At 40.6% G+C, this 15,064-nt stretch overlaps 1 protein-coding gene across 1 annotated transcript in view; it reads right to left on the bottom strand.

Annotated features, from left to right (window-relative positions):
- Positions 1 to 4,671: 4,671 nt before the first annotated feature.
- LOC102748675 (uncharacterized) overlaps positions 4,672 to 15,064 on the bottom strand; it is a 49,653-nt gene continuing 39,260 nt past the window's right edge. The window contains 2 exon segments of the mRNA XM_081824355.1: positions 4,672 to 7,978; positions 7,980 to 10,051. Of these exon segments, the coding sequence (XP_081680481.1) occupies positions 7,877 to 7,978; positions 7,980 to 10,051 (2,174 nt within the window). The 3' untranslated portion in view covers positions 4,672 to 7,876.

Below are 15,064 nucleotides of genomic sequence, written 5' to 3' on the forward strand. Positions count from 1 at the left end.
TTGAAAAAAACATCCCAAAATACCTGAGTAGGTTTTATTATCTGCAAATACATGAGCACTCCTGCAAAGATCATGAGCATTTGTCTAAGTTCAGCATTAAGCAGGCACTTTAAATAGCAAGATTTGCACAGGTGTACTCATATACTATAGCACGCCCCACATGCAAGAGGTGGCCTCTCAAATAAACGGACTGCCTGGGACTTACAGGGTTAAGTGGAGGTTCTATTGAGTGCCTTTTTCAAGAGCCCAGGATTATGTGCTCTGAGAAGTGACAGGAGTGCCCTGGTCACGATCAGTAATGTCTGGAACTCCTAAGGTAATAGGAGTGTCCTGGTTAGTTCCTGTATTATAGCGATAGTCCATGTAGAAACATGTTACCTTGATTTATATTCAGCCTATACTGTGAGACAGAAGATTTCCAGAATTCTTTACCCCAAGAGGGGGCAATTCTTAGGTCATAGCCCAAGAGTTTGTAAAACTGTGCCGATGGGACCATTTGTTGGCCAGGGCATCCAGTGCTAAGATGACTACTTGATGTTTGGCCAGTTATGCGGACTCTTGGGTCCTTCCCTTTATCAGGGACATCCTGGATAAGGGATGAAAACCAGCAACATTCCCCTGTGCTCCATCACATACAATGATGATGATGTCACCTGTAAAGTCTAAGAACTGCTATTACTGTTCATTTAATCCCAAGGGGCTGCCCCAGTAACAGGGTCTGTGAGAGGAGTGACCTCTTCCAGCATCACAGCACCTGGTAAGGGACTGAATACAGAAGAGGCGGCCCCCTCTTGCAGGTGGGATATGCCAGAGAACCCAGGTTTGGCTCCATCTTGTAGCAAGGAAGCCTCCGTAGCCATGTGTGTGAGATACTGTTTCCATGATTCAAACTGTAACAGGCAGCTGTGTATGGAGGGTCCCAGGCTCAGTCTGTGAGAGCCTCTGTGTACTGGAGCACCCAGTATATAACCAACAGCTGATGCTCCGAAGGTGTAGACTGCAGGGCCTTTGAAGAAGGTAGTTTCTTGCATCAGAAGCCCATGGGCGACTTATGGCCATCACGGATGGTCTACAACTCCAGGAGGCATGAGAGGAGATTGCTAAAGTCTCTACAGGGAAGAAGGGCACTGACAGGAGTGCCTGTCGATTTCAATTTGGGTTGACTCCAGAGCCTTTTTTTGGAGAGGGCCCTTTGTATAGTGAGTCAATTTGAAAGTAACAGCATTAGTAAAATTAAATAAACTTTGTAAGTGGGGAATGTGTTGCTTGCAGAACCCAAAAAGGACTAAAAGATGTTGTATTTGTATTAACATTCTGTGTGCTGAGAACACACAATACAAATAACAGTCAATACCTGTTTCTCAACAGTGCCAGGGATGGAGCAGCCCTTGGTTTACCGATACCGAGGCAGATCTTTGCAATATGTATGGGGAAATGAATGACCCACTTTTGTGATTCTCTTGTATGTGTAGATCACTACTGAATGTGTGAAATTGCTCCTCAGAAGAGGACGGCATCAATATAATGTCTTACCTGTGCTCCTGAAGAAATGTGGATGCAATCAAGATATTGTCCACAAAGACTCTGTGCAGAGGCAGAGGCGCTGAGATATCCCACTGGTACCCTGGGAAAGGTGCCCCTTAGAGGTGAAGGCGAATTGTGGCTGAGGCTTTATATATATATATATAAATACTTTATTTGCAGGTGGGATATGCCAGAGAACCCAGGTTTGGCTCCGTCTTGTAGCAAGGAAGCCTCTGTAGCCATGCGTGTGAGGTACTGTTTCCATGATTCAAGCTATAACAGGCAGCTGTGTATGGAGGGTCCCAGGCTCAGTCTGTGAGAGCCTCTGTGTACTGGAGCACCCAGTATATAACCAACAGCAGGGTACAGCAGATCGATTGATTATCTATCTGTCCAGCCAGCCAGCCATCCATCTATCTCAGATTGTTCAGGTTGTCAAAACAAAATACCATAGACCAGGTGGCTTATAAACAACAGAAATTTATTTATTTCTCACAGTTAAGCAGGCTGGGAAGTGCAAGATCAGGGCGCCAGTGGTATTGGGGTCTGGTGAGGGCCTGCTTCCTGGTTCACGGATGGCTGTCCCTTTGCTCTGTCCTCACGTGGGCAAAAAGCCAAGGGAGTTCCTGGAGTCTTATAAGGGCATTACTCCCATTCATGAGGACTCCATCCTCATAACCTAACCTTATCCCAAAGGCCCCACCTCCAAATACCATCACACTGGGGTTTAGATTTCAACATACGAATTTTGAGGAAACACAAATATTTAGTCGATAGCACTTCTCTTTTATATTCAAAAACTCCTCCAAGGTTTGAGGAAGTAACATGATTAAATTTAGTGGAATGCCCAGATATAGCTGTAATTTGAGCCCTGTTTTAAGGCCATGAAACTTTGTCAATGGTGCATTTCAGCAGATATTTAAGTCAATTCAGAAACTAAATAGCAGAGGTACAAAAGCCAAACACTGCCCTTTTGTCTTTTGCGGTATAAACTTTTTTTAAGTCCATACCCCCAATTGGGTCAATCTGTGGACCTTCGTTTCTGTCATTTTGTGGTCTCCTCTTTCCGTATCTAAGTCCCTCCCTCTCCCTCTTTCTTGCCCCTTCTTTCCTTTCTGTTGTCACTAGATATACCTCAGGGGGCTTCTCTTTACTCCGATCAAATTTACAAACTTCATTCCCCAGAGGAGTCTCCAGTCAGGATCTTCAGGGCCATGGGCGCACTCCATGGCAGTATTTGCTTCTTACAGATTAAAGATCCTGGGCTGATGTCACATTTGGACTATCCCCTTGGCTGGGGCACAGAGTGCGCACTTTCCCCTCCACACACAAGGACGAGAGTTTCCTTCCAACACAGACACAGGCAGCGGAGCACGCCTGGCCAACAGCCCAGCAGTTGACTGATTATCTTCTGTATGGCTGCCTTTTTTTTCTGCCATGCACATCTTCTTCTCTCCTTCATTCCTCTCTGTACAAATTCCCTTTGAATGTTTTGGGTTTCTCGCCATGTCAAGTAGCAGCTTTCAGCTTTTGTCTCTACTCAGTCACCTGTGGCATGGACCTGCGTGGTTAGAAGGGAAAGTACCAGAGCCCAGCAGTCGGCTTCATCGGCAGCTGTCGCTTCCTCCAGGAATGCCAGCCAATCTCCCTGTGGTCAGGGTTCACAAACAGTAGGGTCATTTGTCTATAGCCCGGGTCAGAGCCATTAAGCTCCATGATTCCAAGGTTAGACCCCTGGAAAACAGCGGTGCTAAGCAAATCCCAGGTTCACTGGCTACAGGTTTTGCATTAGAAGAGCATTTGAGGTGCTTCCTCTGGTAATTTGGAAGGGGTCCCTTTTCTTTTCTCATCAGCATCTGGGCCACAGGACACCACAAATGTGCACCTCCACACCACTGGGCATCAGGCGTGTGCGCAATGGCAGCAAGGGAAGGAGCAGCAGCGGAGGGGGGAAGGCTGCTACCCTGACCTGAGCAACAACTCATTAGATAACTGGAGTGCCATGCTTAATTCTCCTGGGGCTGATCGTCCTACCTTTCCAAAATTTCACAAAGGGCCAGCTGCATGCCCACCCCAGTGGTGCACGGTAACAAACCATGGTACGCACGGGCACCCTGAGCAGCCAGGGATGGTCGCCGGACGCTATGCAGTAACCAGAGAGTTCTAACCAGACCCTTGGTAGGTGGGGCACAAATGCAGTGGGGGTACAGTGCTGTCTCTGCCTTTACAGGCAGAAGCCTCACAGCCAAACTGAACCCAAAGGGAAGTCTCCTGGGGTGTAGCCAAATAACAGTTCTCTCATAGGGAGCTTTTTAGGGTGGGAAGACACAGTGACACCCCAAAAAGAAGGCAGTACTGTGCAGGTCAAAAGGCAGGCCTGCCGGCGATTGGCAGCTCTGTCCCAAAGGGCCTTTGTCATATCACAGAACTAGTTAGTCAGTCAAGAACAATTAGTTAATGATAACTACATGAACCACATCTAAGATGGTGACCTTGTTCTTGGATGGGCCATCCTGTTCATTATGACAACTGTATTAACTGCCTCCTATGCACTCAGTTGGTGGTGGGATTCCATCTTGGTTTCAGAGGTAAAAGAGTCCATTATACTAGGCCTTGATTTCAGGCCACAGTTACTATAATTTAAAATATTTCAAAGACTATAAAAACATCTCAAATGTTCATTAATGTTGATTATATTTTCAGTGCAGAAACATATGAGAAACAAAAACCTTAATATATGGGACGCCTGGGTGGCTCAGTCGGTTAAGCGTCTGCCTTCAGCTCAGGTCATGATCCCAGGGTCCTGGGATCGAGTCCCGCATCGGGCTCCCTGCTCCGCGGGGAGCCTGCTTCTCCCTCTGCCTCTGCCTCTCTCTCTCTATCTCTCATGAATAAATAAATAAAATCTTTAAAAAAAAAAAAAAACAAAACCTTAATATAGAAACAAGATATTATGAAGAGAGGTAAGAAATTTATGATACTTCCAAAAAAGATAGTAAGGCTTACAAGAGCAGAAAAGCTATAACTTAAAATAGGTTTAGTGGTTGTCAATATAAGATTTCTGAGAATGCATTGTGCCTCCCACCATGGGAAAACTGGTACCGAATACTGTGAGTTTTTAATTTTGTAAGTATAGAAGAAAGCACCTTCACAGATTCACCTACATTGCTATATGCAGGCAGGGTTGTTTATTTAATACACTTTATTTTTTAGAGTAGTTTTAGGGTTACAGAAAAATTGAGCAGAAAGTAGAGTTCCTATATACCCCTTCACTTCTAAGTTCCGTTATTCCTATCTTGCATTAGTGTGGTACGTTTGTTACAACTGATGAGCTAATACTGATACATTATGACTAACTAAAGTCCACAGTTTACCTTAGGGTTTACCCTTTGTGTTTTACACTTTATGGGCTTTGACAAATGAATGACATGTATCTACCATTATAATATCCTACAGAATCGTTTCACTGTCCTAAAAATCCTCTACAATCCACCTATTTGTCCTTCCCTGCCTTGTCCCAAACCCGTGGCAACCACTGATCTTTTTACTGTTTCCATATACTTGTGCTGTTATCAGAATGCATTATAGATGGAAACCAAAATGTAAAGCCTTTTCAGATTGGCTTTTTTCATTCAGCAATATGCAAGTAAGGTTCCTCCATGTCTTCTGATACTTGAGAGCTCACTTCTTTTTACCACCCACTCAATCATTGTACCTTGTAACCTTGTTATAATTGCTTATCAGTGTCAAGGTATTCTATTGTTGACTCCTCCAATTTTTCTACCTAGAGAATCATGTTATGTGTGAATATAGACAGTTTTATCTCCTCCTTCTAAATCCAAGGTTATTTCCTTCACTTGTCATACTGTGTTAGCGATGACTTCCAGAAGGAGGCTAAAAAAGAGTGGTCAAAGGGGCCTCCTTCCTCCTTAACTGGGAAAGCATCTAGTTTCTCACCATTAAGTATGATGTTAGTGATAGGGCTGTTGTAGATGTGCTTTAACAAGTTGAAGAAGTTCCCCGTATTCCTAGTATGCTGAGACTTCTTATTGTGAATATGGGTTAAGATTTTGTGAAATGCTTTTCTGCACCTATTGGTATGATCATATGACTATTTTCCTTTTGCCTGTTGATGTGATGGGTTATGTGAACTGATTATCAAATGTTGAACCAGGACTGCATACCTGGAATAAACCCCACTTGGTCATGGTGTGAAGTTATATACTGTTGGATTCAGTTTGCTTATGACTTGAGGATTTCTGCATCTATGTTCCAAGACAGAGTTCTGTCTGCAGTTTCCCTTTCTTGTAATGTCTGCCTGGTTTTGCTACTACAGCAATGCTGGCCTCACAGAATGAGTTAGGAAGTATTTCTTCTGCTCTTACTTTTTGGAAGAGATTGTAGAGAACTGGTATTTCTTCCTGAAGTGTTTGGTAGAATTCACCAGTGAACACATTTGGGCCTGACACTCTCTGATTTGGAAGATTAAGTATTAACTCAATTTCTTTAACAGCTATATGCCTAGTCAGATCTTTCTGTGAGTTTTGGCAGATTGTGTCTTTCAAGGAATTGGTCCATTTCATCTAGGTTATGAAATTTGTGGACACAGAGTCATGCACAGTATTATTATCCTTTTAATGTCCATGAAATCAGTTATGACTTTCTTTCATTTCTGGTATTAGCACCTTGTATCTTCTCTTTTTCTTAGTTAATTTAGCTAAAGGTTTATCAGTTTGACCTTTCCAAATAGCTAACTTTTGGTTTTACTGATTTCCTCTATTTTGTTTCTGATTTCACTGATTTCTGCTCTAATTATTATTTCTTTTGTTTCACTTACTCCGGATTTAATCAGTTCCTTATCCTAGTTTCCTAAGATGGAAGCTTAGACTCTTTGTGCAAGTTAAGATCATTTGTTTGTGTAACCTGGTTTATGTAATCTGACTGATGGTGTAATCTAGTATACCACCATTTTATACCCTGTCTCTCAATAAAAGCCCCACTCTAGCTTCACTCTGGCTCTGCTCCAGTCTCAACCCACCTTCTCCTCACAGAGTCAAAAATCTCCAAGGGCACAGATCTGTCTCTGGGTATACTGGCCTCTGCCTTAGAGGGCAGTTACTTACAGAGGGTTTGTACAAAATGTAGGCTGAGGACTAGAGGACTCACACATGTACACTCAAGGCATCTCCTGGCTTGACATGAACCATGGGTGAATGGGGAAAATGAGACTAGGGACTAGATATCCCTCTGTACTGAACACATTCTATTTGCTACTTTGTTATTTTGATTTATACATTCTAAATGGTTATGTATTACCTCTCTGGGCCTCCTTTTACAATGTAAGGCTGCTCAGCCCTTACACATATGAGAGATGTGCCTGATACGGTAACAACTGCTAAATTAGGAGTGTCTGTTCTCTGTTCACAACTATATTAAGTTGCATTATGCCCATGAAGCACATATGGTTTATATAAGGAATGATATGTGGTTACCTAAGTCCTGTAAACTTAAGGGACACCTCACATAAGCATTTAAGGCTGTGACCCTAATTATTCAATTTATCTCTGCTTTTAAAAAGCTTCATATTCACGATTGCCAGGATGAGGGCTGCAGAAACGGTATGATTAACACAAGGGAACTTCTCGTGATGAAATCCTGATTCCTTTGTAATCCTAATGCAACAGAGACTCCAGATACCTTTTTGATTTTGTAACCTGTGTTGATGGTTACTCAAACTATTAAGTGATAAAATTTCACAGAACTACACTGTACACAAAGTGCTTGTAAAAACTGTTGAAGTAGAAGTAGAAATAAGGACTGTATGTGACTTAGTACTGTAGTACCATCAACTTCCTGTGCTTGACAGTATACCGTGGTTGTGGAAGATAGCATTAAAGAAGGTTGGTGGAGGGCAAGTGAGAATTCTATGTATGACTGCAACCTATTACAAGTCTATTTTTTCATTTTACTATTTTTTTTTTTTTTGGTTTTTAAAGCTTCCCATGGCACAATATACATTTATAAATTATAATTTTTTATGTTTCCTAAAGATAAATATGGCATGAAAACCGAAAACACGACTTCTAATATATTACTTCTAAAAATAATCTTCAAGTTATATACCTCAAATTGAAAGGTTTCTCTTTAATATAAATTCTGACATAACCTAGCTTGTATTTTTGCTAAAAAAAAAAAAATTGTTTTTACAAAATAAAAAATCTGCAATATTTTATACCAGTATTTGCTTGGTGACATTCAATGGAATGTTACTTAACAAGACTGTCCTGCATTTGTTGCAGTCTACTCTGGAGTAAAATAAGGCCAGTTTGTGTGGAGGAAGATTCCCGAACATTCAGGATATCCTGTCAACAGAGCTTCCGCCAGTGTGAATTCTTGTGTAATGGGTGCTGAACTGCAGCTCGACATTCCTAACATCCACTTCAATCGTTACGTTTTTCTCCTGCGTGTGTTCTCTGATGTACAATGAGGTTTGACTTCTGAGAGAAGGTTTTTCCACATGTGTTACATTCATAGGGCTTCTCCCCCGTGTGTGATCTCTGATGTTTAGCAAGGTCTGATTTACGGTAAAAAATTTTCCCACATTCATTACATTGACAAGATTTCTCTCCTGTGTGAGCCCTGTGATGCACTGTGAGGGATGATTTGTGACTGAAGGATTTTCCACATTCATTACATTCATAGGGTTTCTCCCCTGTGTGTTTTCTCTGATGTAAAATAAGTCCTGACTTCACACAGAAAGATTTTCCACATTCACTACATTTATAGGGCTTTTCTTCTGTATGAGTTCTCTGGTGGACAATTAAGGCTGACTTATGACAGAAAGCCTTTCCACATTCATTACACTCATAGGGTTTCTCACCTATGTGAATTCTCTGGTGCTGAGTGAGCTGAGACTTCTGGCAGAAGGTTTTCCCACATTCGTTACATTCATAGGGTTTCTCCCCTGTGTGTGTTCTATTATGTTTAGTTAGGTATGATTTATTATAGAAGATTTTCCCACATTCGTGACATTCAAAGGGCTTCTCCCCTGTATGTGTCCTATAATGTTGAGAGAGGGTAGACTTATGGCTGAAGAATTTCCCACATTCAGGACATGCAAAGGGCTTCTCCCCTGTGTGAGTTCTCTGATGTACTGTGAGGTCAGACTTCAAGCAAAAGGTTTTCCCACATTCATAGCATTCATAAGGTTTCAACCCTGTATGAATGATCTGATGCCTAGTGAGTACTGACTTGTGGTAGAAAGTTTTCCCACAGGCATTACATTCGTAGGGTTTATCTCCTATGTGAGTTCTCTGATGTTGTGTAAGATGTGACTTCTGACAGAAAGATTTCCCACAGTCAGGACATTCAAAGGGTTTCTCACCTGTATGAGTTCTCTGATGCACTGTAAGGTGTGAATTCATACAGAAGGATTTCCCACATTCATAGCATTCATAGGGTTTCAGCCCTGTGTGTGTTCTCTGGTGTTTAGTGAGGTCTGACTTCTGGTAAAAAGTTTTCCCACATGCATTACACTGATAAGGTTTCTCCCCCGTATGTGTTCTCTGGTGTAACGTGAGGGCTGACTTGTGGCTGAAGGCTTTCCCACATTCACTGCACACATAGGGTTTCTCCCCTGTGTGTGACCTCTGATGTTTAGTGAGGTTTGACTTCTCCCAGAAAGTTTTTCCACATTCATTACACTGAAAGCGTTTCTCTCCTGTGTGTATCCTCTGATGTCGAGTGAGGTGGGACTTCTCCCAAAACGCTCTCCCACATTCATTACATTCAAAGTGTTTTTCTCCTTTATGAGTTTTCTGAAGTTGTGAAAGGCATAAATTCCTCCTGAAATTATTCCCACTTTCATTACAGTCATAGTGTTTCATATGTGCCCCATGATGTTTCAAAAGGGTAGACTTCACACATAAGGATTTTCCACAACCACTAAATCCATAGTGATTTTCCTTTGAGGAATTTATCTGGTGGAATAAGAAGGAGGAATTATCAAAGAAGGTTCTCCCATATTCATTACATTCACAGTCATTCCCTTCTGCAATCTCTTTCCTGTATGTACTGAATATTGCCTTTTCAAGGAAGGTTTCTTGATAAATGTTATGATCAAAATTTTGCTCTAAAGTTTGAATCTTCTCATGATGAATAGGGTCCTCATCATGACTGAAAGTTTTCCCATTTTTAAAAAATTCACTTTTCTCTCTAGTATGAGTTTTCTCGTGTTTAATACTGAGTAGCAATTTTCCACAGGCATTAAATTCATCAGTCTTTTTTCCTAAATAGTTTTTCTTATTGATAAACAATTCTGAAATACAGTTGAAACTCACTCCACATGAGTCACACTGACAGAGGGTTTTTCTGGAAGGAAAAGAGTTTGTGTCCAAGTTATGTGGTTTTCCTACTACGTTGCCTTGTTCTTTAGTTAGCATTTTATTATTGATGAATGCAACTTGCCACACATGTTTAGGCTGGTTTTCGTGGCTCCTTTCTTTCTTGTGATCAGTTTTCCAGATTTCTAAAAATAAGAAAAATTAACCTTACATATGAATAGTAACATATTTTTTATGGAATGCAATGTATATACAAATGCCCTATGTTAGAGCTGATTTGGATTTCTTGTCTAGTCTCCAGAGAAGAAAATAACTGTAGGTACATATTCTTTCTATTCTTGAGTTTGAGATGAAAAAAGAAAAATGAAAACAAGAAACAAAAAGCCTGGCATAATGGGAAAAGGGAGCGGAAACTGGCTATTACAACACATACATCTGCACTCTGGTGTCAGAAGAATAACAGCACCCGTTAAAAGCTGAATGTGTCCATCTGTCCTCCAAAAAACTGTATGGATCAATATAAGGAGAGCAAATAAAATTACCTACAACAACCCATGACTTCAGCATAACCAGGACATACAAAATACTACTAACTTCAAATCGCCACTAAGGAAAGAAACATTTAAATACAGAAAAAACTGATAATGAGCCCACATCCGTTGAGAGTCAGCTAGAGACTGTGGCAACCACACATAAAGAAGAGACAGGGAACTCAGAGATGATTAAATACAAATAAAATCATTCCCAGAAAGGGGAAGTCCCACTATGAGTGGGAAAAAACTGAGATGACATTTCAGTTCTGATACATGACAGCTCAGACCACTGGGAACTCCAACAGAAGGGACTTGTAGTAAATGGGAACTGAGGACGCAAGCGCTGATCCAGGTCAGAAATAAAACTGTAAGAAGGACAAAGTGATCGGGGGCGCCTGGGTGGCTCAGTTGGTTAAGCGGCTGCCTTCGGCTCAGGCCATGATCCTGGAGTCCCGGGATCGAGTCCCGCATCGGGCTCCCTGCTCGGCGGGGAGTCTGCTTCTCCCTCTGATCCTCCCCCTCTCATGCTCTCTGTCTCCCATTCTCTCTCTCAGATAAATAAATAAAAAATCTTTAAAAAAAAAAAAACCAAAAAAAAAAAAAAAAAGGACAAAGTGATCTTAGAATAGACTTAAATTACAAGGAGCCAGTTATGAACTGAATTGTGTGAGTTTTCTGAAGTTGTGAAAGGCATAAATTCCTCCTGAAATTATTCCCACTTTCCCCCAATGTGACTATATCTGGAGACAGAGCCTTTAAGGAGGCAATTAAGGTTGAATTAGGTCATCAGGGTGTAGCGCTAATCTGATAGGAACAGCATCCTTATTAGAAGCAGAAGAGACACCAACTTGCTTGCTCCCACTGTGTGCACAGAAAAAAAGCCATGTGAGGCTACAGCAAGAAGGTGCCGTCTACAAGCTGAAGAGACAGGGCTCACCAGAAACCAACCCTGCTGGCACCTTCCCCTTGGCCTTACAGACTCCAGAAGGGTCAGAAAACAAATTTCGGTTATTTAGGTCACCCAGACTGTGGTGTTTTGTTATAGCAGTCCAGGCAGACTAACAGAGAGTCCGAAGAGAAAAGAGATTTCACTGAAATTTTAATAAATAGCCCTGAAAAAAGGCATGACAACAGAGCAGAAAGAAGAATGACAAGAAAACCAAAGAAAGGGGCGCCTGGGTGGCTCAGTTGGTTAAGCGACTGCCTTCGGCTCAGGTCATGATCCCAGGGTCCTGGGATCGAGTCCTGCATCAGGCTCCCTGCTCTGCAGGGAGCCTGCTTCTCCCTCTCCCACTCCCCCTGCTTGTGTTCCCTCTCTCGCTGTGTCTCTCTCTGTCAAATAAATAAATAAAATCTTTAACAAAAAAAAAAAAAAGAAAGAAAACCAAAGAAAGAAGAACTGGTTCACAAAGAAGATCCTGGATAAGGAAGGTAGTCTGCAAAATAAATAAAAGATTTTAAAATAAAATTATATGCATATATGAGGATTATACTCTCTACAGAAAAAAAAAAAACAATGAATATTAAAAACCATAATATGGGGCACCTGGGTGGCTCAGTAGTTAAGCGTCTGCCTTCAGTTCAGGTCATTATCTCAGGGTTCTGGGATCGAGCCCCACATCAGGCTTCCTGCTCAGCAGGGAGTCTGTTTCTCCCTCTCCCACTCCCCCTGCTTGTGTTCCCTCTCTCGCTGTGTCTCTCTCTGTCAAATAAATAAATAAAATCTTTAAAAACAAAACAAAAAGAAACCATAATCTAAGAAACTGCCCAAAAGAGGACCTCATCTACACAGGATAAAGAACCACCATGAACCTGGGCAAAGCTGACCTGGAACAGTCTTCTCTAAGGAACACTTTAATAAAACTACTAGACCTTAAAAATGAAACATCCTCTGGGCAAAAAGACTAAATCTCAATAAACAAAAATGTAGATTTGGCAATAGATTCTGTCACCAATAAACAAAGCGAAGCTCAGTGGAGGAACATTTTCAAGTTAAAAAAAAAAGTGGGAATAAAGGATTTGATAGGGAACACTGGCAGAAAAACTGAGCAGTGGATAATTTAATTGTAGGCCTAAGACCAAAAGAAAGTTGAGAACAAGAATAGAAGAATATATAAATGTTAGAGGCGCCTGGGTGGCTCAGTTGGTTAAGCGTCTACCTTCGGCTCAGGTCATGATCTCAAGGTCCTAGGATCAAGCCCTGAATCGGGCTCCCTGCTCAGCAGGGAGTCTGCCTCTCCCTCTCCCTCTGCACCACCCCCTACTCATGCTCTCTTTCCTCTCACGTTCTTGCTCTCAAATAAATAAGATCTTTAAATACATACATACATATGTGTGTGTGTGTATATATATATATATAAATGCTATATATTCTAGTGAAGTAGAAATGATGCAATTAGAAGACCTATAGGAAACAGGAATGAAAAGAAGAAATAAGAATAAGCTCAGAGATAGCCATATAAATAATAGCCTAAAGAATGTCACTAAAAGCTAAAAAATCAAATAGAGAGTTAAATAAGGAAATGGGCAAACTAAGGCCAGTATAAAAGATATTAGTGTAAAAGTAACTATGAGAACAAAAACATGAAAATTTCCTAATTGACTCCCTCCAAAAAGAAAAAAAGACCAAATAGAATAATTCAGTAAATGTGATACACTCATTAAATGTAACAAAATGACAGAAATGAGACCAAACATGAATCATATTAATAAATATGAATGGGTTTACTTCATCAATTAACAAAATGACTTCAAACTGTGTCACAAGCAAAATCCAAATTGATGCTGTAAAAGGGAAATATAATGATAAAAACGGACTCAAAAAAGCTAAAATCAAAGGGATGGACCATATTATTCCAGACAAAGGGAAACAATAAGGAAGCAGAGATGCAATCTTGTTATCAGTAAGGACAAAAAAAAAAAAAAAAAAAAACCCACTTTACAAGGCTAAAATCCTCAACTTTGAATGCGAAAATCACGGTTATGAATATCTAGAGTCCAAAAACCCTTCATGAAGCAGAACTCAGAAAAGCAAGGAAAAAATAAAATACACTATTCAAAATAGTATTTCAAGAAAGATCAAAAAGCAGAAAGTTGGGGGTGTAGAAGATTTAATGACAACAATCAAGACATGTATCTTTATAATGTCAAAACTTGTAATAGAAAATACACTTCCATCTCAAGGGTGCATGAAACATTAAAAAAAAAAAAAACTGATATAGGTAACGTGCTCAGGTAATCCTACAGTAAAACTAGAAATTATTGGGGAAACTAAATTTATTGAGATTTAGTCTTTTTGCCCAGAGGATGTTTCTTTATTCAGCTTCCACTGGGACTTCAAAAACAAACAACTCTCTAGTAAAAACTGCTCTTTGGTGAAAAAGGAAACAAACCAAAGCTGAAGTTCTAAACCAAAATAACTAGTGAAAATATTACTTAGGAGTACATATGGGATACACATACTGATCAGAGATTTCATAGCATTAAATGTTTTGTATCAGTGAAAAAGAATGAAAAATAAGTAAACCCTTGACTCAAAAAATAAAAAAAAACCAGAAGAAACAATAGTAATGTAAAAGAATGAAGTAGAAAGCACAAAGAGGGAAATAATAAAGATAAAAACAGATAAACACAAATTTAAAATAATACAGATAAAAACTTTCTCTTCAGGGCGCCTGGGTGGCTCAGTCATTAAGCGTCTGCCTTCAGCTCAGGTCATGATCCCGGGTCCTGGGATCCAGCCCCTCATCGGGCTCCCTGCTCCACGGGAATCCTGCTTCTCCCTCTCCCACTCCCCCTGCTTGTGTTCCCTCTCTCGCTGTGTCTCTGTCAAATAAATAAAATCTTAAAAAAAAAAAACCAAAAAACCTCTCTCTTCATCTTTAAGGTCTACTAGTTTTATTAAAGGCTGTCTTTAGTGAACCATTCCACATCAGTTTTCCCAGGTTCCTGGTGGTCTCTGAATATGTGGATCAGGTCTTCTTTTATTTTTGGACAGTTTACTTAGATTAGAAGTTAATGGAACAGAAACAGAAAAGAGCAGAACAAGAGTTAAGTCAAAAAAGCTGGTTCTTTGCAAATAATCAAGTCAAAAAGTGGGCAGAGGATATGAAAAGACACTTCTCCAAAGAAAACATACAAATGGCTAACAGACACATGAAAAAATGTTCATCATCATTAGCCATCAGGGAAATCCAAATCAAAACCACACTGAGATACCACCTTACACCAGTTAGAATGGCAAAAATGGACAGGGAAAGAAACAACAAATGTTGGAGAGGTTGTGGAGAAAGGGAAACCCTCTTACACTGTTGGTGGGAATGCAAGTTGGTACAGCCACTTTGGAAAATAGTGTGGAGGGTCCTCAAAAATTTAAAAATAGAGCTACTCTATGACCCAGCAATTGTACTACTGGGTATTTACCCCAAAGACACAGATGTAGTGAAAAGAATGGCCATATGCACCCCAATGTTCATAGCAGCAATGTCCACAATAGCCAAACTGTGGAAAGAGCTGAGATGCCCTTCAACAGATGAATGGATAAAGATGTGGTCCATATATACAATGGAATATTACTCAGCCATCAGAAAGGATGAATACCCAACTTTTACATCAACATGGATGGGACTGGAGGAGATTATGCTAAGTGAAATAAGTCAAGCAGAG

This window comes from Leptonychotes weddellii, chromosome 6 (assembly GCF_054177405.1).
Source record: "Leptonychotes weddellii isolate Sample4059 chromosome 6, ASM5417740v2, whole genome shotgun sequence".
Taxonomy (NCBI): domain Eukaryota; kingdom Metazoa; phylum Chordata; class Mammalia; order Carnivora; family Phocidae; genus Leptonychotes; species Leptonychotes weddellii.